This window comes from Perognathus longimembris, chromosome 3 (genome assembly GCF_023159225.1).
Source record: "Perognathus longimembris pacificus isolate PPM17 chromosome 3, ASM2315922v1, whole genome shotgun sequence".
Lineage (NCBI taxonomy): Eukaryota > Metazoa > Chordata > Mammalia > Rodentia > Heteromyidae > Perognathus > Perognathus longimembris.
The window spans coordinates 7,686,692-7,710,021 of record NC_063163.1 but is presented as its reverse complement, the minus strand read 5'-3'; the positions used below and the strand labels follow the sequence as shown (position 1 = coordinate 7,710,021).

The following is a 23,330-nucleotide window of genomic DNA, read 5'->3' as shown; positions in this document are numbered from 1 at the left end:
CCCTCTTTTCTTTAATTATTTTTTACTTTAGAGGTTAGGCACCAAAGATATGCTAACATTCTTTTTAGCTTTTTTTAACTGACTAGAATCACTAAGCATATTAACTTCAAGAAATGAATGCAATAACTCCTGAGATTTGCTCTTCTGCAGGGATTAGTCTTCATAAATACCTGGTACTTTTCTAGATTACAATGTAAGTTAAGCCAAGCTATAAAAATATTTTATTGCATGAGAAAAGTCTAAACGGTCAAGGGAGAATGAGCTCATGCTCATTGCCTTAGCAACTGCTGTTGTAAAAGAATGACAGATATGCCACTAGGTAAAATGTACCAATACGTAGGAAGAATACCTTTATTACATTTGTTACTTCATAATCATTCTTGCTTCCTTCCTTTCTATTGGAGGTACACTTTGTTTTATGTGTATCAGGAACCAATAAATCTGTGGCAGAATTAACCTATGCATGGCAAAATACATAAAATACATAATCCTTTGTTTCATAATAAATAACCTATAGCATAATAAAGAATAGTGCAAACTACCATTAAAAAGTTGTATAAATAAAAAAACTCATTATACATCAGGAATTACTTTGTTCTACTAAGCGTAACGATAAATTATCCACCCAATATTCATACCTTATCTTTTTCCAAGGTGAAAGGACTTTGAAAGTGAATAATATAAAAATCAAATAAACTTTTAAAATGTAGAATTATTTTATATTCAAGTTTTAGGTCTTTTTCTTTATGAAGGAGGGTCTGCATGTTTCATATTTACTGCAACAATCTGAAGACAACATCAAAAGGCTTTCCAAGATACAGCACCATGCACTGTACTAATTAATTCTATCAAAACTCTACTTAATCTCATGAACACATGAAAAAGACATGCAGGAAGAGTCTTAGTTCTTCACATTACATTGTTCATTCAAGTTTAAAAATATATTTTTCCATTTTCTTTCCTATTTTTTTAAATAAGCCATGGGCCATAAATGATCATCTTTCACCAAAATGTATAATATAACTCTTTGGTGTGCTTTGAACTCTTCCAGGGGGGGAAAAAAAAGATGCCTAAAAATAAATTAATTCTGCTGTACAAATAAAAGTGTTCACATACAAGTTATTAACAATGACAAGACTACATCAACCACTCATAGCACACAAAACAAATTTCTACAAACCCTGGGGAGGGGGCGTCTTCAGGGTCTCTGAGGATAAATTAGTGCTCTTTAGTATATTTGTATGATGTCTCTGATGGACTACATTTTGCACAGGAGATGTGTTGTACCAACCTAAAATAAATTGACTAAGAGTTATTGTCCTAGGTCCTTGACCTTTTTTATCCTAGCTTGACAGCTCTGGCAAAGGTCACACATTCATCAGTGTTTGGTGGTAACTATAAACCTTTTAAAAATTTAAATATGTATGGCAACTCCCTCCCCTTTTAATGTAAATCATATATACTCCAGACTGTCATTGTAAAATAGAATTCAGTGCTCAGTGCACAGGTGGAAGAGAATGCACTAAAAAGGAGTTCCAGGCATCAAAAAATATTTTTTTTAAAAAAAGGTTGATACAGTAGTATAAAAGAGGGGTTTGCCTGTTTTTAAAAACAATAGCTTTTCCCCCAAAATAGGCATGATGCCATGTTCACATCTCCTTAGACTTGACTGTGAATGTTGACATCCCAAAAAGCTTAGGACCAAAAACGATCTCTATTACCCAAGAAGTTTTAACACTGGTAGGCAGCATTTTGAGATTTTAAATTTAAAAAAAAAAAAGACCAAAAAAAAAAAAAAAACCCAAACAGAAAGAACAATAAGTTTCTTAAAAAAAAAAAAAAAAGAGGGGAAAGCAAGCACTTGAATTTCTTGTACATTATAAAAGGTCACAGTTTCACAGTTGTCTATGCAGCAGCTGTTTTTCTCTCCATTTCTGCTCAAACAATCACAGTAGCACAGTATATGGAGATATGTTAAGGTTGCTGCACTGTTTTTAAGTCATACAAGGGTATCGAAGAAGTAATCCTGTATAAAAATACCATGTTAATGTGAGATCAGTAATAAAAACATGGAAATTAAGCAGTGTAAATATTAGAACTAAAGATTTTTACAAATACTTTTGGACACAGGCACAGTCCAGGATCTGTTGGCAATGCAGCAAGTGTGTGGTTTACAATCAAGAGGCCTTGCACAAATCAGGGCCCAACAAGAAGGCTTAAAAGCAGCCCCTGTTATGATGTCAAAGGCATCCAAGAGGCATTCTGGGAAAGGCAGGGGGGCTGGTTAAGTTATGACTTAATTTTTTTCCTCCCATACATATGTATAGCATTGGTAGTATGTTTTTTATCGCCATCAACCTCTCCATTTGTTTTCCTTGGTACAATATGCCCCTCAATCCTATCCCCCTGTAGTGTACAAGTCCAGCTTGGTTGCTTTTTATTTATTACTATTTTTTCTTTCTTTTTCTTCTGAGGTTCTCAAGATGGAACCCAGGGCCTCACATGTGATAAGAAAGCACTCTACCACTGAGCCACATCCCCAGCCCTGTTTGTTTTTAAAGGACAGGGGGAAAAAAGCCCAAATATCTTAATTAAATTAATTAAATGTACAAACACCATAGGGTTTCATACTGAATAAATAGGGCTAATTAGACCCGGTGGCAAGTCTGAGTCATGAGTTTGTCTCAGGCTCAGCTCTGTCCCAGGTTAGGACATGGTCCAAGGGCTTGTATTTATTATTTCACTTATTAATACAAATACATTCTAATGTATAGTCCGCACAACTTCGGGGTTCCCATACATTTCCTCGTCTTCTGACTCGGAGGTGGTTCCATTGCTGGAAGGTGTGTGGAGGTGACCGGGGGCCCCTGTGGCCTGGCAAACGTACCACTCGTTGAGGTTGGTCACTTGAGGGGACAGAGTGCTGGAGCGACTCCTGGCTGGGTCCAGCACAGGTGACAAGGGAGCACCCACCGGCGTCCCCACGGCTGAGTAGGCGAGAGTCCCCGGAGAGGGTGGGGGGGACTTGCAGTGAATCTTCATGTGCTTCCTCAGGGAGCTGGGGTGCGTGTAGGACTTGTCACAGCCTCGGATCTTACAGTAGTAGGGCTTATCACTGGTATGCACATGGGAGTGTTTCTTTCGATCACTGCTATTGGCGAACTTCCTGTCACAGCCATCGAATTCACATTTGAAAGGCTTTTCCCCTGCAACAAAACACAGGAAAGGTTAACAATGGCTTTCCAGAGACTTTTCTCTGGAGAGAAATCTTGGAGACAGGGGGGATGCATTTTCCCACTTTCCTGAATAGTAGTAACTCCCAGCCTCAGCCTCAGTCCCATTCCTATGCTCCAGGACACAGGATGCAAGGGAGAAAAGATACTGTCGGGAGAGGGCTGCCTCGACTGGCTTGGAGGCTTTCCTGGTCCTGAGTTAGTAGGAACCAGATGCCAGCCTCTGAAGAGACACTGGAGTCAGAATGAAATTCCTATAAATAGAATAAGGTCCAAGATATGTGCCACTAAAGGCCCACCTGGGACCCCCGATTTCTCCCTCCACTCCCTGTAGAGTCAGAACACCCAAAAATATAAGATCCATCCTGTCAAGACAAACACTGATGAAATGATACCGTAAGCACTCATCCTGAATTAACAGTGATCTTGGGTGCAATAAAATGAAAGTTATGGTATTAGGGTATTCCTAGAATTTCACTGATGGAAAGGAGCAGCCAGAGCGGGCATGGCATTCAAAAGGGAAAGAAACTACACGCTACTGTCTTTCAAAATAAAGTCACCTGTGAAACACACAACCCCATTACAAGATTTTATAAGGCTGGTGGGGGGGGGGGGGGAATAGATTACAGGCCTCCGCATTCCATGATCTTTCTCACAAGACCATGGCAGAGCAGAATCTGGGCAGACATGAGTAAAGATCACAGCCTCAGCAGGACCTGCCATTGACTTGTGCTCTGAGAAAACTGCTAAAACAATAATAAAAATACAGCATCTTTTGGCCTACCATTTCTTTAAGCTGGCCTGACCATCCCAGGGACACAATGCCCTAAACACAAGGTCACTTGTCCAGGAAGTTTAGATGCTTAGTAAGACAACTAAAGAAACCCAGCCATACTACATCCTGATGTTAGGAAAATCATTAGGGAAAACATCAGGTAAAAGTAGAACTGAGTTTCCTCTGTCATCTTGGTGTATATGAATTTGATGTGTTTAACTCCATAATTGAGTAAGTCCTCTCACACGTGGTATTGTATATTTCCTTTTTACATTTAGACCTTAAAAATCAACAGCTCTTCTGCTTTGTGTAGATAACTCATTTTTAAGACTATTAAGAGATGGTAATTTATATAAATTTCTCATTCCCTATGAATATTAATTTTCTCATTCCCTACAGATTCCACTGGAATCTTTTCTTTTAATTACCGATAACTATTTTAATGGCATTGTTTGCTAGCACATCTGAAAACACTGATACTTGTGCAACTTTTCCTATCGGTAAATATTTTAGCCCACATTAATATATTACCTTACAACTACAAGGAAAACTTAGTGATAATCACAACTTTTGAAAATGTTTAGAGTTGGAACAAGTTTAAAAATATCAGTGGTTAGTTTTCAGTTCTGCATTAGACTTTTAAATTGAAGCAATGCTAATTTAACATAGCCTCTAAATACACACACATATAACTAGATTTCTCCAATGAAGTTTAAGTATGTTATTCACTCTGCAAATGTGCAATGTTGTTTGCAATTCTTATCTACATATCCCAGATTGGGGGGGGGGGAAGCACTGAACATTATTGTTTCCTCCACTCCAAAAGAAAGAGTAGCAAATACAACCCTGTAAAGCAAGACAGGGAAAGCTTGAAACCAGGGGCTGGGGAAAGGAGAAAATAAAAAGAAGTATGATCGAATGACCCACGTGTCATTTACGGGGCCTGTGATGGGGGAACCCAGCAGCACATTCTTGTCTTGTTTACATCTCAGATACTGACAGGAGTATCTACAGAGTTTTGAACACCCAGTGCCCTGTGGATACCGCCCAGTTCCTTCTAGAGTCTGGATATAAACGCAGGGGAGGGCACGTGGGTCAGGAAACAGGCCTTCGTGAGTGGCCTGGGGATTAGTCCTTTGATCAATCTGTTCAGGGATCCAGCTAACTCCCAAAAAGGGAGGGAGGGAGGGAGGGAACTTGAAGATGGCTCCTTTCTAGACATAATATCCAGAACAGCAGCAGCCCAGGGACGGCCCCCAAAATGCCAGGTGTCAGGTGTGAGCTTGACCCAGAGGGGCCGGCACCCGTCCCCAGGGGAACCCCACACGCTTGCTCGCTTGCTTCCCCAGGCCGGCGTGGCCGGGCTGCAAGGGGTGGGAGCAGGGCAGCCACCAACACCGAGCCCACCGCAGCTCACGCTCCACCACGCCACCTCGGCTCCTGCGGAGGGGGCCCGGGGCGGGAAGGCCAGGCGCGCGGGATGGCCAGACTGTCCGGAGGAGATGGGGAAGGGGGGGGGGCAGCCGGCTCACTCAGGGCGCTCGCTGCCCGCCCCCCGCCGTGGCGAAGCGATGGGTACCGAGTAAGCAGCCGCCGCCCCCCCACCCCCCCCCCCAACCCCCCGGACCTGGGAGTTTTTAGGAAGATCTCGTGCGTTTCCTTTAGGAAAAGCCATCAAGGCAGAGCGATCCAATTAGAAAATAAGAGGATGCCACGGAAACACCAGGCTCCCGCCGGTCCCGTGCGCTGCCACGGGCCTGGGAGGTGTCGAGCCACAGGAACAAGGCCGCGAGAGCACGCGGTGACCCCGATGCCGCTGCTTCCCCCCCCCCACCCCCCCACTGCACGCAGCCCCGGCTTCCCGGGTGGCCGCAGGCCGGGCGTGGAGGCCCTTCGCACCCCCCCCACCCCCCCCCCCGGCTGCCGGCCCGCCGCTACCGCGCCGATAAATCAGTCAAGTGATTACTAAACGTAAACTCCAGCTCCTTAAGCATCCTCCGAGGAGTAATATTGTCGAACCTATAAATCCCGCCCGCACCGGCGCTCGGCAGCGCTACAGCCCGGCGCGCTCGCGGGGATCCTAGGCCGCACCAGACCCCACCGGGCCACCCTTCCACCGCCACCCCCCCCCCGTCAAAAGAAAAAAAAAAAGCAAGGCATGGAACGTAGCGGGGGAGGGTCCTTTCCCCCCCCCCCAAGTTACAAGGCGGGTAGGCCTCGGCGATCGCGGGAGGAACCGCTGTCCTCCCAACTAGCCCCGTCCTCGGCAGGACGGGAGGCCAACTCCTCCAGCACACTCGGGCGATCGGGACGTGGCCACTGCGTGCCGGCACGTGCCGGTGTGTCACTAAGACGGGGAGGGGGGGTGCGAGGTGAGTGAGGGCATGTTGGTGTCACGGGAGTGCATGCCCCCAGGGCGTGAGTGTGTGCTCCTAGGGGTACAGCAGGGCTGGGTTGGGTGGTGGTGGTGGTGGTGGGCCGTCTCCAGAGGGCCCCGAGTGTGCCGGATCTCTCCTCTCGCCTTCTGCACCCTGTCTGGGGAGGAGGCGAGGGAGGAAGGGTGGGAGGAGGGGGACACACACACACACGGACCACTCGCCCCGCGGCGAACCCCACGTGCCCCTCCCACAGCCGCCGGTCCTCAATGCCGTCAGTGCCGCGCGGGGGGCCTGCGGGCTGGTGGTGGCGAAGGCCGCGCGCGCGCGCGCGCCCGCGCGCCAGGACGACCCCAGCCCCGGGCACACTTTCTTTCTTTTTTTTTTTTTTTTTTTTCCCCCATGAGCCCTCCCCGTCCTCCCGGGGCCGGGCGGATGGGGGCGAGGGGGAGGTGGGGGGGGCTGCCGACCGTCCTGGGCGCCTTCCTGCTCCTGCTTCTGCTGCTTCTGCTCCCGGGTGGCGGCGGCGACGGCGGCTGGAGCGCGTGGCCGGTCCCGGCGGAGGGGCTGCGGGCGCGCTGGAGACTCCGCCGTGTGGGGGAAGCCAGCCCCGGCAAGGCCCCTGTGTATGCTATCGAATTACTTATTCATAGAAAAAAAAAAAAAAAAGAGGAAAGGGAGGGGGGGGGAGAGAAAAAAAAAAAAAGAAGTCACATGTCCGGGTTATACGTATGCGAAGAGAAGCAGCAGAAGGAGGGAAAAATGAAGGCGCGAGCAGGAGAGGAGAAGCGGCGGCGGAAGCGGCGGCGGCGCAGGAGGCGGCGCAGGCGGCGGCGGCGCGGCCGGGGACGGACACCCACCTGTATGAGTGCGCTTGTGGATCTTGAGGTTCTCGGAGCGCGCGAAGACCTTGCCGCAGCCCGGGAAGGGGCAGGGGAAGGGCTTCTCGCCCGTGTGCACGCGGATGTGGTTGATGAGCTTGTATTTGGCCTTGAAGGGCTTGCCCTCGCGCGGACAGTCCTCCCAGAAGCAGACGTGGCTGCTCTGCTCCGGGCCGCCCACGTGCTCCACCGTGACGTGGTTCACCAGCTCGTGCATGGTGCCGAAAGTTTTGGAGCAGGGCTGGGCGCCGCCGCCGGCCGGGGGCGGCGGCGGCGGCGGCGGCGGCGGCGGCGGCGGGGGTGGCCCGGCCAGCTCGTCCGGGTCGATCCACTTGCAGATGAGCTCCTGCTTGATTGGCTGCCGCATGTAGCGCAGGAAGGCCCCGGCCGCCCCTGGGAGGTGGTGGGGGTGGTGCGGGTGCGGGTGCGGCGCGGGCGCCGGCGGCGGCGCGTGGTGTTGCAGGTGGGGTCCCGGGCCGGCCGCCGCCGCCGCCGCCGCCGCCGCGGCCGCCGCGAGGTTCAGGTTTAAGTTCACGGCTCCGTAGCCGTGCAGGGCGGCGGCCGCCGCGGCCGCCACCGCCCCGTAGTGGGCATCCCCCGAGCGCGGCGCGAAAGGCGGCTCGCCACGGCCGTAGAGCTCGGCGGCCGCCGCCGCCGCCGCCGCCGCCGCCAGCCCCAGACGCATCTGGCCGTTGAGCGGGTGCGGGTGGCCGCCGCCGCCGCCGCCGCCGGGCGCCCCCGGAGAGTCGTGCAGCGCGGGGAAGAGCGCCGGGCCGCCGCCGCCGCCGCCGCCGCCGCCGTCCGGGCCCGCGTAGGTGCCGCTGGCGGAGATGAACATGCCGGCTGAGTGGGGAGGCGGGGCCGGGTGCTGGGGGGAGCTAGTGCCAGACCGCTGCTCCCCTCCGAGCGGGGCCCCGTGCATGGCCGCCGCGGGGGCCGTGGCGGAAAGGTCCCTCCGGAGGACGAAGTCCCTGCTGTGGCCTTTGCCGCTGCTGCCGCCGCCGCCACTATTGGTGGTGGTGTAGCCCGAGAGGGCAGGCGGAGGGGGAGGGGGAGGGGGTGAAGGGGAGGGAGGAAGAGGAGGGGCTGAGGGCGGGGGCGCCGAGGGCCGCGCGCCACCGCTGCCCCCGCCGCCGCCGCCGCCGCCGCCGCCGCTGCCGCCGGGGTAGGTGTCGGCGGCGCTGGGGTGCGCGGTGGAGGAGGCTGCGGCGGCGGCCGGAGCCTCGGGCTGCCCCCGGAGTGCCGGGGAGGGAGGGCCGAGGCTCTGCGCGCTCGCCCGGGCCATGTGCTCGGGGCCGCGCCGAGCGACGGCCACGCCGGGGTCAGCGCCCGGGTCCCGCGGCTGGAGGCGCGCGGCGGCGGCGGCGGCGGCGGCGGCCCCGGCACGGAGTTGGGAGTGGGCGGGCGGGCCGGCCAGCACCGGGAAGCCTGTCATGTTCTGAAGCGGTTGGGCCTGAGCCGTTGCCAAATCCGCTAATCTCAGCGCTGGCGGGTTCCTCTTGCTCAAAGGGGGCTCCATCGTGACTATACAATCAGGCCCATAGACCCTCACTGGGGGGACTTTTTTCCCTCTGTCCGCCTTAAAAAACATGTATATATTAGGCTCTCTTTAACTTCTTTTGTCCTGGCCTCCTAACTCTCCTTTTCCGGTTCCCACTCTGTCCTCCAGCGATTGGCAGAGTGAACGCCACATTTGAGCTGCACAGTGGGACCGAGATTTTGGAAATGGCACGGGTGGGATTGGAGGGAGCCGCGTGATTGGCAGCGGTCTCGGCTGCCCGATTGGCTCCCGTTCAGGCCCTCGGCTCAGCGTGTAACCGCCCCCGTGCTCTCGACCGCCTGCGCTTTCGCTTCGCGCCCCCCTCCTCCTCCCCTGGAGCTCGGCGTCCCCGCCTCCCCGGGGGATGCCCAAGTTGCACTTGCAACAAAGTTTGCGCTTGCCCTGCGCGCGCAGCACCCTGCACGGAGGATGCGCCTCGCGGAGACGGTCGCCTAGCACGCGGTCCGAAGGCACCGGGGCCAGGGACCGGAGAGCCCCCCAGCAGTAAAGGGGCAGAGGGGGGGGGGGGGGTCGATGGGTGGGAGGCCCCAAGCTCCAACACCTCCGTCTGGTAGCACTGCCCTTAGCTTCGATTTCTACCCTCTTGGAAGATCCCTGGACTGCTTGCTGAGTGACGAGGGTGAACATCCTAGTGGTAATGCCAGAAACTTCTTACTTGGACACCCAGTCTTCCTAACCACCCTGGGCTCAGACAGGAGATAGAAGGAGGAAGCTTATTATAGTCTATTGGTTGGTCGCAAAACATTTTTTGGTGATTTGGTTCTGCAAAACATCACGTGAAGTCCAAGCAAACCGTGTTCCCAAGGATCCATCTTCCTTCGACTTTGTAGCTCATGGAGTCCCTTTCAACTGGGTTCAAAGGAATTGGCTCTCTTCTCATCGGTTCTAGATCTGCCACTTCCAATTAGATCTACTGGAGGGGCGGGGGCGGCAGAATATGAGGCACAAGGCTAACTTTGGCATTTCTCTAAAGGAAGCCCTTAAATAATCAATTCCCTTTAAGCAGCATTTCTTCTTCCTACGCACTCTCCACGCGTGCCTCGGTTCCTTTGAAAGAATCACAAGCTAGAGTTGACCCCCAAGATATTTTAAAACCAAGAAATAACCTCCTTACTAATAGAATAACCTTTCACCTTCTTAAACTCAGATGTCTTACCAAAACAAAAAAAAACAGTTGTTTTGTTTTTTAAGCGACCAGGTCTCTTTCCATATGTTTGCTACCAAGTTACATTTTTTAAAGGAATAGATCCCTGCATCACTTTGGGGGGGGGGGGCAGGGGCAGACAAAGGTGAGGAGCCCCTCCCACACAAAACACTTTTAGTGCCTTAAAACGTCATTTCAATTTTTTAAAGAAAACATTTTAAAGTTTGTGATGTTCCAAAATTGCAAAGTATGGTTTTTTTTATATTTTTTTTTGCTTTTTTCATGAAATTATTTATAAAACATCAGTAATTAGTGGAATGTGACCCCCCCTCCCGTTTGAGGGGTATGATAAAACATGTTCCCAACTCCACTTACAATCCAAGGAAAAGTAGTTCTCACAAAACCATCATGTAGTAACTGTCCTAGGGAGAAATAGTTTCAAAAGAGTTGATTTGCTCATGCCATTGACACTGGTATGAGCAGTGCTTCAGGGAGCGCTTCCCTATGAGCCTTAGAATGTTATTTTCTTTGATAAAGCGGGCAAGCAAACAAAGGCAATAATTTTATGATATTTCTCAAATAAGTTTTTTCTTTACATTTAAATGAAATAAAAATATAAGAAAATTGTATGAGTAGAAACAACAAAAAATTTTAAATAAGCAGCAGAGACAAAAATCTATATATGTATTTGGAAATGACCAGTCCTTTCACAATTTTGTTTCAAAGACTTTAGACATCTTAAACCAACCACAACAGGGTCAATTGAGAACTATGCTATCTCCATGAGTGATTTATAAAGGAAGCATCATATTGGAAATTACCACTATTCTTAAGCATTTCAAATGGGTTTTCTTTATTTGAATTTCTTGGCAATGAGTGTCCATACTTGCAGTAATGGCAGCTTTGAGTTCAATCCTGCAGGTTATAAGCAAACACAAAACCCAAAAGGAATGAATAAAGAAAGAAGAAAATAAATACAACCTAGCCCATAATATAGACTGTTGAGCATTTTTATTGTGCAATAAAATGGGCACCTCCACCCCCTTCAAAATAGCTTTTCGTCAAAATTACAACTGCTTTGTTTTATTGAATTGCTGAAATTTAATGGTTTAATGGGTGGAGGCATGAAGGAAAGGCTGTAAAAATGTGAATAATGCTACAGCAGAGCCGTGCGGAATCTGGAACCCGCCTCCTTGTACAACTCTTGTTAAACACAGCATGATATGTATCTGTCATCGATTTAATATGTCTTAATTCAAATATAGCTCCCTGATCAATTTCTTTTTATGGAAGCCTTAAAAAAGAAAAGGCTTCTTAGGAAATAACAGAGATTTGGATAGAGACTGGAAAGAGGGATATTTACAAAGTGACTGTAATGAATATTTGCAAATTTATGACCAAATCCAGACTCTAAAATGATAATTGACTCAGGTAAATCGACTTGAGATGCTAATTCTTAAAAGAAAGGACTAGGAGCAAAATTTCAATCAACACCAATAAGGCGCCAATAAACCGCCTGCCAATTAAACCTGAGAATAGGCCTAGCTAGATGGTCCTCAGGAAGGCTTGTGGTGGATTTCCGGGATTGCTTTTCTTTATAAAAGAGCTTTTTATTTTGTAGACGCGCTTTTTGTTATTGTGATGACCTGCCTGACCCCAGGTGCGCTGTTTCTTTTTTCAAGCTATTTGGGAACCAAATCAAACCCCCTTAAATCCCGAGTTTCTAAGGACCCAATAACTGTCACACTTCCTAAATAAACACCAACAATTTCTAGGGCATTGAAGAAAATAATCAACTAGTTTTAAAAGCACCGGACTACAAACGCCGTTATCCTCTTCTGTGGACTTAGCCGACAGAACTGGTGCTTGGCATCGCATCGGGACCACTGCCCACAACTGTGTGCCCTGGTCGGCAGTGTGTGTGTGTGTGTGTGTGTGTGTGTGTGTGTGTGTGTGTGTGGTCAGCAATGCAGCACGCCACGGAAATGCCCTTTCTGGAATCAGTAAAGGTTTGGGGGAGTCCTCGATTTCCAAATCGTTCAGTTGCACCCCAAACCCAATCCTGCTTCCAGCCCCCAAACAAAGCCTCTAGGAGGCTGAGGAGGTGAGCAGCTCAGTAAACTCCAGCTGGCCGGAACCCGGCCGCCACTCCGCCCGCTCCACCGCTGCCTTTTGAGGCCGCGGGACCCGGTCTCCCGGGGATGCTCTGGCTGGCGCTCGCGGCTTCCCGCTGCGGGGAGGATGGGCTGCGTCTCCCCAGCTCCGGGGTGCCTTCGGCTCCTCACTGAACAGCCAAGTTTCCTGCAAAGGGTGTGGGCAATTAATAGACTAAGGGAAGTGAATTGGACATTTCCTGGCTTTTGAGTCTTTGTTTGATTGTTTCTGCTGCAAGGAGGAGAAGGGCACTTGGGAAAGGTGGGGTGGACAAAAAAAAAAAAAAAAAAAGGGAGTTGGGGGGACCCACCCGGCCGTCTTTTATTGCCCCTGAATTGCTTTACGACTCGCTGGTCCCGCGTGGTTTCTGAGAGGGCGGCCTCCCAGCAGAAGGGTTGGGTGCCTGGCTGTTTGGGAAAGTCTAGGGCCATTGGGGTTGTGTTGGAAGCGGGTTCAAGGGCGAACTGAGCACGAGCTCCTGGAGGAATCGAGAGACCTTTGAAGCTCGCCCAACAGCACCCACAGGTGCTCTACGTGGACAGGCATAGGAACTGCTGGCCTGCACTGGGAAGGGGGTGCTTGCTGGTCCTTCAGACCTCTCTGTTACACGTTCACGAACTGGAGCCAGATAGGCAGGAGGACCGGTGAAGCAGCATTTTCCCTCAGCTCTGTCAAGGACAGAAGTGATGGGGACTTTGAGTTCAAGAGCTTTTCTTAAATCAGCTTTTCCAAGCATCTAGGCAGCCAGATCTGAGTCCCATCTCTGGTCCCCTCCTGCCCCATCTGCAGCCAGAGGGAAACAGATTCCCTTGCCCTCACCATTCGGCATCTAGATCCAATGGGGAGCACTCAGGGGGGCTGTGCTTGGGCCCAGAGACCTTAGTACTCCCAATTGCCTTCTGAGTGTCTCCGAGGATTTCCTCTTTCCTGCCTTCCCAAGCTCTTGTAGAAGCTTCAAGTTTTAAGGATATGTGTGGAGCTACAAGTATCCCAAAATGTACAGGCTCAAATTTACTTCCGATTTTACTCATACATTGATATAATAGGAACAAGGCAGATCTTTCCATCTCTGGTACTGTGACCAGGAAGCTGGATTCCATGGGGTTTCTGTTTTGTTGTTTTGGATAGTCAAGTATTGGACACGTCATGTCCTATGTCCACTTGGCCTTTATGGTAAAAAGGTGTGGAAAATGTATACTCTTATTTCTCCAGTATTAAAGAACCAAGTGTATAAAATCCGCCTGTGGTGAACTATTCCCATCTGGTCCTCTATCATTTTTACCGTCAGAGATAAAGATTGCTAGAGAAAGGCCTACATTTGGCCATAAGGATTGGTGGTTTTTTGAGAAACATGTGTGTTCTAAAATATGTCCAGAAGGGCAAGTTAATCACCACATAACTCTAATATGTGGCCAAGGTAATATTTGTTTATATTGGTCCCGACATAGGCTGTCCTGTGCTTCATCCTTGTAGGATGTCTAGAAAAGAAGCAAGTATGGGTTTGGCAGGATTTTCTTTTTTAACTTCAGTTTTTTTGGGGAGGGAGGCAATTTCTCTTCACTCAACATCCCTTTCAGTATCTATACTTCAGTATTTATAGAAGCTGTGTAGATAAATCAAATACTGACATGTTGATGGATTTACTTGTGTAAGCAATATGGTTGACATATGGCATTGTTATTTATGAATGACAGCATAAATTGTATTACAAAGTCTATTGCAATAATACTGTGGTTTATTGGAAAGCTGCTGGTCTGTCACAGGTTTTCAACCTCCCTGAATGTTCTTTGCCTGGGAGCCCAAAAGATAACTAACAGTCCTCAGAATAATTAAACACATTCATGCAAGCTAATGCCTCCTGGGTTTTTGTTTGTTTGTTTGTTTTGTTTTACAGCAATAGAAACACTCTCATCAGGAAAGAGGGAATGAAGTGAGGACAGGTCTTTTCCTTTTGCAAAACCACCACCACTGTCACAAATACCCAGTTGAGGGCAGAGGGCGGCTGATGGCAGGCTTTTCCCCCCCTTTGACAAACACAAAAATAGCTGTACTACTACTAGTGAGTGTGTATTTGATAGAAGGATCTTTTATAAGCCCAACTATAGCATGGTGCATTTTAACTGTAGGAAGAGGAATTCTTTTGGCAAGCGGGAGAGAAACCAATCCATGACACTTTGACTAATGCCCCATTCTTCAAAATGGTATTTAAAAAGTTACAACACTGGCTGACATTGTCACAATTTCTCCTTCTTTTACATTAGATTTCTCTAAAATCCTCACAGTGAACTTTTGTTCTAGGTGGGCTTTGCACAGGGGGCTCTCCCACCACGTATATGGTCCTTAGTGAGTCAGGGGGTCACCTGGCCTGCCTAGAAGTGCTTGAGACTGCTGAATCAAAAGTGACCTGCAACTCACTATCCTGCTGACGATCTTATTGAGTTTATGAGCCTGTGATATAGAGGGAAGTGCTAGAATCCCATCAAAACCTTCTTCTCCCAACTCCTCCCTCATTTTCACCCCTTTTCTTAAAGAGGAAATTTAAGAACTGAAATATTGTGACTAACTGCTTCTTCTTTCCAATTTAACAGGCAGTTTGGTTTGTATGGTTTTTTGGCTTCATTTGCTCAGCAGTGTTTACTTGTATGTGTGAGAGACTATGGTCTGCACATGTAGAAACACAAAAATGCACATTCTGAAAAAACAAACAGCAACAACCACAACAATAAAAAATAAACCCTCTCACCGAGGCCCACAAAGCAAAGAGGTGCTCCATTGGTGAGTGCTTGGGGTTTTGATGGGATTTCTTCCTTTTCCTTTGATTACCTCTAGTTGCTGAGAAATGATCACTGTTGGTGTGAACAGGGGCCGGTTCTGCACCAGCCCCAGGCTCAAGCTTTGCCGGTTGCCTCGTGCAGTGCAGGGTCTATTAAAATTTCCAAAGAACAATTTTAGAGAATTTGCAAAAGGGAACAGTTGTGGTTCCAGAAAGTCTGCCTCTGCAGACTGGCCTCTACAAATCTGTCGGAAAAGTGAATTCACTCACAAGATGCAGAATACAATTTGGCCTCCCCCCTCCCCATTCAGCAAGGAATCCAAGTCCATTTTTTTAGAGGCAATAACTGAAAATCTTTGCACCTCTCCCTCTCTTTTCTTCCCTCCTTCTTTCTGCCCTTCTCCGTCTTTCTTCCCTCTACTTCCAAAAAAGAAAAAAAAAAACCTGACAAGAAGGAAAAGGGTTTTGCAGTTTGCAGAGAAATAAAGCACTTCTGAGAGGAGATGGAGACGTGACTTTGAACTTGGCTCAGCTCCTCTGTGTCCTGCAGAGAGAGGAGAACTGGAGCGGGAAAAGAATAGCCAGGAGGGCCCAGCCCGCGGGGTCTCCAGCGGGAATGAAGGCGTCTGCCCCACCGCCTGGCAGCGCGAGGCCCCCGGAATCTAGCTCGAGCAAGCGCCCAGCAGCGCCATCCCCAAATGCGGGCGCTGCAAAGGAGGAATCAAAGGGAAAGCAGAGAACGGGTCAAAGAGGAGAAGGAGGGAGGGGTGAGAAAGTGGTAAAGGAGGCAAACTTGGAAGTCTGTTGGCTTCAAAACAGGAAGGGAAGTGAGATCTTTGAATGTGCAGGACTGTTGTTCTCACAACCAATTTCTAGGAAAATACTTTTTGGATAAACCATTCCTAGGCCCTCCCTTCATCCTCCCCTTAAAAAAAAAAAAACCCACAAGAAACCCGACGAATACACGAGCAAAAGATGGTGAATTGGGCATTTGAAATTGATTCGAGGTAGCAGGGCACTCCCTTTCTGCTTGGAGAGCTTCTCTTCCCTGCTCTCGTCTTCTTTCCCCCTCTCTTCTGTCTTGAGGAGTCCAGCTCCGCAACTGCTTTCCGTTCCTTTTACACAAAAATGAGAGGCGTGGAAAGAGAAACATTTCCCCCCTTCCCGGAAAGGCGAGAATCCCAGGCAGGCTCCCTCGCTTTCAGCCCAGATGCCAGTCGTCGCCCCACTTCTGGTCCACACCCCCCCCCACAACGGCTGGGACTGGGAAGGCGGGGAAGGGGGGCGGGGGGGGGCACACAGCAGGGTAGTCACAGGGCACCTCACTGGAAGGGGACCGGGGTCAGCTCCCACAGTGAGCGGGACTCCGAATCAGACTTAACATGGGGGAGCTGCCGAGCCGGCTCGGAAGTCCCCGATTCTGCCCTGATTCCGCAGCGAGAGGATGCTTCCCGCGTTTTTGTGTTCATGTCACTTCCACGTAAAATAAGAGATGCATGTGGGTTATAGTCCCTCACCTCCAGTTTTATTCCAACGGGTAGAGATTTGGAAGGGAAATGTGTTCCAGGCCAAGCCAGGGAGAAGGACGCCGGGCTCAGGCCGCCCCTTCACACCTCGTAGTGCCCCGGCCCTCGAGGCACCTCCTCCGGGCGGTGCGACCCGGAGCGTCCGGACCAGTAGCCAGCCCCGAAGGCCTGGGCTGCAGCCGGGGGGTGGGGGGGGGGGCTCGGGCCGCGGGGAGCACCACTGACCAGGGGGGAGTCTGTGCCCCCAGAGTGAGGAGATTTCCCTTCTAGAAGGTTGAAGTCTGGTGGCTGCTTCTCTCCTCCCAGCCGCCCCCCCCCCCCCAGCCCGACCTGCAGCCAAACTCGGGCTTGAGCTTCAGCTCGGCGGCGGGAGTCCCACGTCCCGGCCCATGGTGGCCGCCACCGCCGCCGCCAGGGCTACCGGGCATCCACCCCGAGGGTGACACTCTTTTAAATGATTTCCAAACAACCTCCTCCCTCGCGGGGGGCCGCTGCCCTGTGTTTACGGCTGTAACCGGAGCAGGACGCGAGCCGCGGGGGGAGCTGGGCGAGCCCAGTGGCAGGTGGGGACCCCCGCTCGGCCTGGGGGGGGCGGCGTCTGGGGGGGGGGCCTGGTGGGAAGGGGAAGCGAAGCCTGGCTTCAGTTATGCCCACCAGCCTTCACCAGTCTTTGCCAGCACAAGGCCAGTTTATTAAGGGGGGGGCGGGGAGGAGGGTGTGCGTTTCCCCCCCCCCCCCAGCCCGCAGGAGGCCAGTCCCCGGGGCGGCTCCCCCAGGCCCGCGGTGGCCAGGGCCCCGAGGCGCCCTCTGCGTGGGGCTGGGGTTTTCGGTGTGGTTGGGGTTGGCTCGGATCCCTGGGGAGTTGGTGGCCTCGGTAGAAGGACGTGCGCGCGGGGTGACAGTGACCCCGCTCCCCGAGCCGGTGCCCATGCCTGGCGCGGGGCTCTGGGAAGCACCGGCCGGGAGCTCCGAGCCACCGCCGCAGAGGCGCAGCCAAACGCCGCGGGGCTGGCAGGCCGGGCGTGCGGGTACGTTTCCCCGGCCGTTCCCGCTGCAAAGAGCTCGGGGGGCGCCGGGGAGGAGGGGCGGGCTGGGTGCGGGGCGGAGGCGCCGGATTGACGAGGCCGCGGTGGCCAATCGCGGCGCCAGGAGGGCGGGCAGGGCGGGAGCCGCCGTTCAGGGGGCGGTGTGACCGAGAGAGGCCTGGCCTGGAGCGGGAGGGAGGAGAGCCCGGGCGAGGCTGGGGGGGGGGGGGGTTGGAGGGTGGGGGGAGGATGAGGACGCGGGGGAGGGAGAGGAAAAGGAGGAGACAAAAAAATAAAAGGCTGCGGCGGCTGCGCCCACCGAAATAAACAGGGGTGGTGGCGAATGCCGGCCGCCGCAGCCCGGAGGGGGGAACCGATCGCTGGGGCCGCGGTCTCGGCTCGGCCCGCGCGGGCGCGGTACATCCCGGACCGGCCGCCCAGGGCCAACCCGCCGGGAGAAGGGGTCGAGGGAGAGAGGGAGAGCGCGAGATCACTTTTTTTTTTTTATTGTTGTTATTGTTTTTCTCAACCCAGCCTCCCTCTCCTCCCCTCCCCCTTCTTGCCTACTCCCCACCCACCGTCTCCTTCCCCCCCCCCCTCCACCTCCCCATCTCTCCCGCCTCCTCCTCCTCCTCCTCCTCCTCCGGCACAACTTAAAGAAAGAGGGAGAGGCGCGGCTGTTTCCTTCATCTGGGGGAATTCGCGGCCGCAGCAAGTTTACTACTCGAGGCGCAGCCAATGCCAAGCCCGGAGGACGAGGAGGGCTAAGCACCGCAGCTGCGGCGCCGAACAATACCCGCAGCGCGGGGCGGCGCGAGTAGGCAACTCGGGGGAGGGAGCGACCGCCCCGGCACGCCGCGAACTGGGCGCCGGGTCCCCGCCCGCCTTCGCAGCGCCCCAGCGGCGGTCAGGTGGAGCCACGGGGGGTGCTGGACTCCCCGCGCCCAGCCCCGGGAGTGGAGCGCGCCTCCGTCCTCTCCTCGCCTAAGCTTCCTGACTGGCGCACGGCCGGCCGGCCGCCCGCCTTCGGGCTCCGTGGCCCTCCGACTGCCGTGATTTCCTTCCCCGGGTGCCGCTCGGCGCGGCCGGGCCCCGGGTCCGCGGGGAGAGCGATCGACCGAGCGTGTGAGTGCGTGCGCGCGCGAGTGCGCGCAGGGGTGGGGGCCGCGGCGCGGCGCTCGCCCCCCGGTGGCCCCCCTCTCCGCTCCGCTCCCCGCACCTCCCTCCCGCTCCCTCCTCCCCTGCCCGCCCTCCCCTGCCCTGCCCGCCCGCCCCCGCCGCAGCTCCTTTAATACACTTTGGTTCTGCGCCGGGCTTTGGACTCTTCTCCTCCACCTCCTCCTCCTCCTCCTCCTCCTCCTCCTCCTCTTCCTCCTCCTCCCGCGCCGCCGCCGCCGCCGCCGCCGCCGCCTCCTCCTCTTCCTCTCCGCGTCTTCGCTCGGTGCCCGGCTGCCCGAGGCAGATCCAGGCGGCGGCGGAGGCGGCGGGCGCACGAGCGCGGCTCCCGGGACTGTAGCCACCGCCACCACCACCGCCGCCGCCGCCGCCGCCGCCGCCCGCGCCCCGGAGCCCGGCGATCGCCCGACTCAACCTCACGGAACCCAGAGAAGGGAGCGGAGGCGGCGCGTTAGCGCGGGGCTCGCCGGGGTCGGCGGGGCGGGCGGGCGTGCTGGCCATGCTTCTGGACGCGGGGCCGCAGTTCCCGGCCATCGGGGTGGGCAGCTTTGCGCGCCACCATCACCATTCGGCCGCGGCGGCGGCGGCGGCGGCCGCCGAGATGCAAGACCGCGAACTGAGCCTGGCGGCCGCGCAGAACGGCTTCGTGGACTCGGCCGCCGCGCACATGGGGGCCTTCAAGCTGAACCCCGGCGCGCACGAACTGTCCCCGGGCCAGAGCTCGGCGTTCACGTCGCAGGGGCCCGGCGCCTATCCCGGCTCCGCGGCGGCCGCCGCCGCCGCCGCCGCTCTCGGGCCCCACGCCGCTCACGTTGGCTCCTATTCCGGGCCGCCTTTTAACTCCACCCGGGACTTCCTGTTCCGCAGCCGCGGTTTCGGGGACTCCGCGCCCGGCGGCGGGCAGCACGGGCTCTTCGGGCCGGGCGCCGGCGGCCTACACCACGCGCACTCCGACGCGCAGGGCCACCTCCTCTTCCCCGGCCTCCCGGAGCAGCACGGGCCGCACGGCTCGCAGAATGTGCTCAACGGGCAGATGCGCCTGGGGCTGCCGGGCGAGGTGTTCGGGCGCTCGGAGCAGTACCGCCAAGTGGCCAGCCCGCGGACTGACCCCTACTCGGCGGCGCAACTCCACAACCAGTACGGCCCCATGAATATGAACATGGGTATGAACATGGCAGCGGCCGCAGCCCACCATCACCACCACCACCACCACCCCGGTGCCTTTTTCCGCTACATGAGGCAGCAGTGCATCAAGCAGGAGCTCATCTGCAAGTGGATCGACCCCGAGCAGCTGAGCAACCCCAAGAAGAGCTGCAACAAAACTTTCAGCACCATGCACGAGCTGGTGACCCACGTCTCGGTGGAGCACGTCGGCGGCCCGGAGCAGAGCAACCACGTCTGCTTCTGGGAGGAGTGTCCGCGCGAGGGCAAGCCCTTCAAGGCCAAATACAAACTGGTCAACCACATCCGCGTGCACACGGGCGAGAAGCCCTTCCCCTGCCCCTTCCCGGGCTGCGGCAAGGTCTTCGCGCGCTCCGAGAACCTCAAGATCCACAAAAGGACCCACACAGGTAACCGCGGCCGGGGGCTGGGACGAGGCGCCACGGGGGGAGCAGGCTCGAGCTCTGAGTGTGGAGAGGGGTGTGTGTGTGTGTGTGTGTGTGTTCTGGGTGTGCGGATGCTGGACGCCGACAGCCAGCCGGGGGCCCTGGGACAGGAGATGTTTTTGTGTGTGCGAGCGAGCCAGCGGCTTGTTTTTGTTGGAGGATGAAAGAGTATTACTGGTCTGGGTATTTTTTTTTTTTTTTCCATCTGCGGAAATCGAGTTGAAAACGATCAGTCATATCAGATGGATGCTTGGGGTGAAGCAACTGCCTGGTTGGCTCAGCCTCGGTTAATAATTTCCAATCTAAAAAAGAACGCCCAAGATAAAACTGCTTTTCTAACTCGGTGCCTGGGAAGCGAGCCTGGCGCGGGTTTTGGCAGCCTGTGTGAATGTGCTTTTCTGCCCGGGAGTGTATGGTCTGTGCTTGAGTGGCTTGTGTGTGTTTTCCCACTCTTTTTTTTTTCCCCCCTCGGGGGTCCAAACGCCTTTCCCGAGAGGACTGTTTCCCATTAAAACGAGCCTGGTGTGAGCTGAAGCTGTAAAGCATTTCTCGTTTTAAAAGTGTTTTTAAAAGCCAATCTTGGGGTGAGTCGTGGGGACTTGACGGTGGTTTCGCAGCGGTTTGTGAAAATGCTGTAATGGGCACCGGAGGGTTTGCGATTCCCAACTTGGGGACCCACACACACACCTCGGTCGGCGCGAGCTCCACGCCGCTCGGCCCCGCGGGGCGAGAGCCGGGCGGGAGAAGAGAGCGAGCCCCCAAACCCACGCTCCTCCCGCTTCATAGATTATTCATCTATGGCCAGGTCTCAGCGAAAATCGTGCCAGACGATTTCCTAAAAGAAAGCCAAATGTTTTAGCAACTTCCCCCGTCAATATTTACTCCGAAGTGGGGATACGCCAGCGGCCTATTGTTCTCTTTTGGGTAGGGAGGGAGTGGAGGTGCGAGACAAGCTCTTAACAAGGTTTAAAATTTGAGAAATGTATTTGCATGAAATGCTCGCTTTTTGAGTCCTGTATCTGAGCGGATGTCTCTTAAAAAAAAACACAACAACACAACAATTTAGGTGCTAATGGAATTTAACGTTAAATGGTCCCCTTTCCAAGTGGAGCAGTGTTGAGTTCTCACACCTCTAAATGACTCCAAGCGTTTGGAATCCTGGCACCCGAGATGCGGCTTCGCCAGAGAATTAAAACAGGGAGATTTTCAAAGGTTTTTTTTTTTTTTTTTCCTTATCCCAGCCCCCAGCCTTCAGCTGGTATTTCTCTTCCACTCTTCGAGAGCTGCCTTTTCTTTTTACTATTTATATATTTTCTCCCCACTTGTTTTTTTTTTTTTTTGAAAGATTGGGGGTTGTACTGGAGTTCTGGTTAATTTAACTTGCCGAATTTTGGATGGAAAAAAAAATACTGGCTCGGTCTGTATCCACAGTCCGGGTCCCCCCCCCCCCCCCAAGACAGCCGCGCAGCAACTCCAAATGTAATTGCCTGCTGGCCCCAAGCAGACAGCTAGCAGCCCGCAGCCTGTGCGATTCTGATAATGCCCCAAATATTTTGTCACAATAACAGCTTCTCCATGGCGAGACCAACTTGCTAGGAGATGGGAAATCCAAGAAGCCCTTGGGGAAGGCGGGCCTGGCCGAAGGAAGTTCCCCCCTATGTTTGCTAGAAATGTGTGAAGGCCATCAGTCTGAAAATAGACAAAAATTACTAAATAGTCAGGTGTGTGAGTTGGAGAAGGGGTAGGGGGAAGAAAAGAAAAAGAGCATTTGGGGGGTAGAGGGGGGACCTGTTTTTGGGGGGGAGGGGTATCAGCTTCCTTCTCCCTCCACTCCCCTGACACATGGCGGCGGTTCTGCCCTGGGTGTGTGTGGGGGGGGGGGCAGCCTGGGGTTGAGGGTTCCCGGCTGGGCGCGTCCACCCCACTAAGCGCGGCTGTTTGCGCCCCCAGGAGAGAAGCCCTTCCAGTGCGAGTTCGAGGGCTGCGACCGGCGCTTCGCCAACAGCAGCGACCGGAAGAAGCACATGCACGTCCACACCTCGGACAAGCCCTATCTGTGCAAGATGTGCGACAAGTCCTACACGCACCCCAGTTCCCTGCGGAAGCACATGAAGGTACCCCCGCGGCCTCCGGGAGGGCCGGGCCGGGGCTTCAGGCCACCGGGTGGGCAGGGTCCCCGGGAGGGGGGGGTCCCGGCCTCACAGCAGCTACACTCACACCCAGTCCCCTCTGGTCCCCCCTCCCGGCTTTTGTCTCGCAGGTCCATGAGTCCTCCCCTCAGGGCTCCGAGTCCTCCCCGGCCGCCAGCTCCGGCTACGAGTCCTCCACGCCCCCGGGCCTGGTGTCCCCCAGCGCCGAGCCCCAGAGCAGCTCCAACTTGTCACCGGCGGCGGCGGCAGCGGCGGCGGCGGCGGCGGCAGCGGCGGCGGCCGCGGTGTCCGCCGTGCACCGGAGCGGAGGCTCCAGCGGCGGCGGCTCCGGAGGCGGCGGCTCCGGCAGCGGTGGGGGCGGCGGCGGGGCGGGCGGCGGGGGCGGCAGCGGCTCCGGAGGGGGCAGCGGGACAGCCGCGGGCCACAGCGGCCTCTCCTCCAACTTCAATGAATGGTACGTGTGAGGGGCCGGTGCCTCTCTCCCTCTCCCTGTCCCCCCCCCCACGCCCACCTCCCACACCCCCTCGGGTGTAGACCGAGGGGGGGGGGGTGGATGGAACCCTTGTGATCGTGTTGTTATTAAAATGACCAGATCTGATTTTTATGATGATGAAAATGATTTTACCAGCAGAAGGATTTTTAAAAGTTTTTTTTTTAAAGAAAAAAAAATTCTAGGCATGAAAGCAGAATATCCCTCTAGAGTCTCCGAAGCTGAAAATATGAAATAAGTTTTAAAAAAATAAAACCCACAGAAATATGGAAGCAAACCTTCCTGTCAACTCCTGTTCCCACTCTCCTTTGCCATGTTCTTCCCAGCCCTCTGACAAACTGTACATAGCGGATTCATTCCTTCTCCGAGGTGATTTTAATGGCTTCTTGGTGTATAGAAGTTCGTCCATTTGTAAACTCCGGGTTGCGTTCTTTTCCCTCTCCTCCCTCTTTCCCTTCCC

The 23,330-nt window shown here is 53.8% G+C and overlaps 2 protein-coding genes across 2 annotated transcripts; one reads left to right on the top strand and one right to left on the bottom strand.

The window, feature by feature from the left end:
- Nucleotides 1-2,763: 2,763 nt before the first annotated feature.
- On the bottom strand, nucleotides 2,764-8,798 carry Zic5 (Zic family member 5). Its single transcript, XM_048340794.1, has 2 exons — nucleotides 7,244-8,798; nucleotides 2,764-3,206 (listed from the first exon to the last, which is right to left on the bottom strand). Exons 1-2 carry the CDS (start codon nucleotides 8,781-8,783, stop codon nucleotides 2,764-2,766), a joined length of 1,983 nt encoding a protein of 660 aa, XP_048196751.1. The 5' UTR covers nucleotides 8,784-8,798.
- A 10,044-nt stretch (nucleotides 8,799-18,842) lies between these two features.
- Zic2 (Zic family member 2) lies at nucleotides 18,843-22,913 on the top strand. The gene is made up of 3 exons (XM_048340793.1): nucleotides 18,843-20,194; nucleotides 22,181-22,344; nucleotides 22,491-22,913. Exons 1-3 carry the CDS (start codon nucleotides 19,123-19,125, stop codon nucleotides 22,842-22,844), a joined length of 1,590 nt encoding a protein of 529 aa, XP_048196750.1. The 5' UTR covers nucleotides 18,843-19,122; the 3' UTR covers nucleotides 22,845-22,913.
- Nucleotides 22,914-23,330: the final 417 nt, after the last annotated feature.

Excerpts from the sequence above, each read along its gene's own strand:
- Zic5 (XM_048340794.1), bottom strand. The coding sequence starts at position 8,783 with ATGGAGCCCCCTTTGAGCAAGAGGAACCCGCCAGCGCTGAGATTAGCG. Across the intron at positions 3,207-7,243 it reads CCACAAGCGCACTCATACAG|GGGAAAAGCCTTTCAAATGT; the intron begins GTGGGTGTCCGT and ends GTTTTGTTGCAG.
- Zic2 (XM_048340793.1), top strand. The coding sequence starts at position 19,123 with ATGCTTCTGGACGCGGGGCCGCAGTTCCCGGCCATCGGGGTGGGCAGC. Across the intron at positions 20,195-22,180 it reads CCACAAAAGGACCCACACAG|GAGAGAAGCCCTTCCAGTGC; the intron begins GTAACCGCGGCC and ends TTGCGCCCCCAG. Across the intron at positions 22,345-22,490 it reads CCCTGCGGAAGCACATGAAG|GTCCATGAGTCCTCCCCTCA; the intron begins GTACCCCCGCGG and ends TTTGTCTCGCAG.